The 1960-nt window shown below is 33.3% G+C and overlaps 1 protein-coding gene across 3 annotated transcripts in view; it reads left to right on the top strand.

The window, feature by feature from the left end:
• LOC110335002 (solute carrier family 22 member 22) overlaps nt 1-1439 on the top strand; it is a 28288-nt gene extending 26849 nt beyond the window's left edge. Inside the window, exons 10-11 of one of the 3 annotated variants that reach the window (XM_021217080.2) lie at nt 639-842; nt 1081-1439. In XM_021217080.2, the coding sequence (XP_021072739.1) occupies nt 639-842; nt 1081-1150 (274 nt within the window). In that variant the 3' untranslated portion in view covers nt 1151-1439. The remainder of the gene's footprint in view (nt 1-638; nt 843-1080) is intronic. The other 2 variants (XM_029531084.1, XM_029531085.1) reach the window with 2 other exon arrangements.
• Nucleotides 1440-1960: the final 521 nt, after the last annotated feature.

Here is a 1960-nt window from a genome sequence, read left to right as displayed (position 1 = left end):
GGAACACCAGGGCCAAGAAAGGGGAGTGGGTGGGTAGAGCAGTGGGGGGTGGTTGCAAGGGTATAGGGGACTTTGTGGAGAGTATTTAAAATGAAAAAGAAGTAAATACCTAATAAAAATTGGGGGGAAAAGAGCTTAGTTCAAAAAAAAAAAGAATGGTCAGGAAGTCTCAGATGAGGCAGCATCAGAGAAGAAAGTAAGAGAGTCAAGAGCAAACGTATGTGTGGTATATCTTAAGCACACACACAGATATCCAAAGCAAACATAAAATGTCTTCAATTTTGTTTATTATTTTCTAGTATTTTCATCTTTCGATTTAAAATTTTCACATATGTCAAAAACACTGTTTTTCTAACTACAGGAAAATATATGTAGTGCGTTTTTTTTAAATGGCCTGTTTCCTTCTGTATGAAATGAAGTGGAGTCTTCTTTTTTAGGACAAACCTGAGAACATACCCTGATCTGTCTTTGTAGAAATAGTTTATTTAGTAAAATTTCAAACAGAAAAATAAATAAATAAATAAATAAATAGATAGATAGATAGATAGATAAATAAATAAATAAATAAATAAATAAATAAATAAATAAAAGACCAAGCTTGTAGATTCAAGTTTCGCATCTCTGGTCTCTTTTTAAAGGTCAACTCTAAATGCTATTTATTTAGCTGTTGCTCGATCAGCAGCGGTCCTGTCTGCACTAACCCTTGCTACTAGGAAGTATTTTGTACATCTTCCCATGATACTCTATGGAGTCCTACCCATAGTGGCGACAGTCAGCATCTTCTTTTTGCCAGAGACTTTTAATCTTCCATTTACTGACACTATCAAGGACATGGAGAAAAGGTGAGATTTCACATTGGGGAAGAGGATGGAAGGAGGCTGTGATTGATATGTAAATTGAACAAAAAATAAATTATGGAAAGAAAAATGAGTATGTTGGGAAGTCTGAATGAACATTTAAGAGAGATGTGTCATGTCTTGTGCAGTCCAAATAAACGTTATTTGTATATTTTAATATCTCTGACACACTTTTATGTCTATTCATCTGATGCTTTAATTTTTTTTTTTTTTTTGATTCCAGGAAAAGATTGATGAGCAAAAACATTAGTAAAAAAGAAGGGCAAGACTTCTTGGAAACCACCGAGTGCTAAAGAAAGCCAAGATCCATTTATATGGATGGGTTCCATCCATATAAATCCTCTTTATTCCGTTCTGTACCCTAGAGACTTTACCCACTGATCAGCAGTTATGGATATATTTATTAAGTGAAGCTATTGCAAAAGCAAATCTCTCAGCCAATCCATTATATAGATGCAAGTCCTAAGGTTTTTATCAAATACTGGAGTACAGGCCCCTTTCATGAAAAATGTAAAAAAAAAAAAAAAAAAAAAAAAAAATGTGTGCAACAAACAGACAGACAGACAAAAAGAAAAACCACAACTTATTTTGTGCTAGTCCTGAAATATTTATATTTTGATTTGAAAATATTGATAAGAAAAAGCATTGGAAACTTACAGACTGTTGAACAACAACATGATACTCATTTAGAGGACAAATGGGCTACTGTGATTTTTAATTACATGGTAATTGTTTTCTTTTTCATTGTAGCAATTTATAACCAATTCCTATTTCTGAAAGTTTTGTTTGTAGTAAGAATAGTATTATCTTCTCCCTGAAAATGATGTATATTTGGAGAGAGAACACACTAGGCATTTGTTAGTATGCTTATAGTTGTTCAAGAAGAAACTGCTTATTAAATTCATACTCTAAATTTGTAATTCCTTGTGTGGCATGTTAGTTTGTTTATCCACCATCCGGTTTCCAGTATTTAACTATTAGAAAGATAAAAACATAGCTAACTTGTAACATTCACCAATTTCCTCACAGCTCCAGGTGTTTCTGTAGTGGGAAGGTATTGAAGTTTTACAAGTGAGCAGACAGAATCATGGGGGTAGGTGGGG

Source organism: Mus pahari, chromosome 17, assembly GCF_900095145.1.
Source record: "Mus pahari chromosome 17, PAHARI_EIJ_v1.1, whole genome shotgun sequence".
In the NCBI taxonomy this organism is placed as follows: Eukaryota; Metazoa; Chordata; class Mammalia; order Rodentia; family Muridae; genus Mus; species Mus pahari.
The sequence above is the reverse complement of the archived record's forward strand: the minus strand, read 5'-3'. Positions and strand labels throughout refer to the sequence as shown.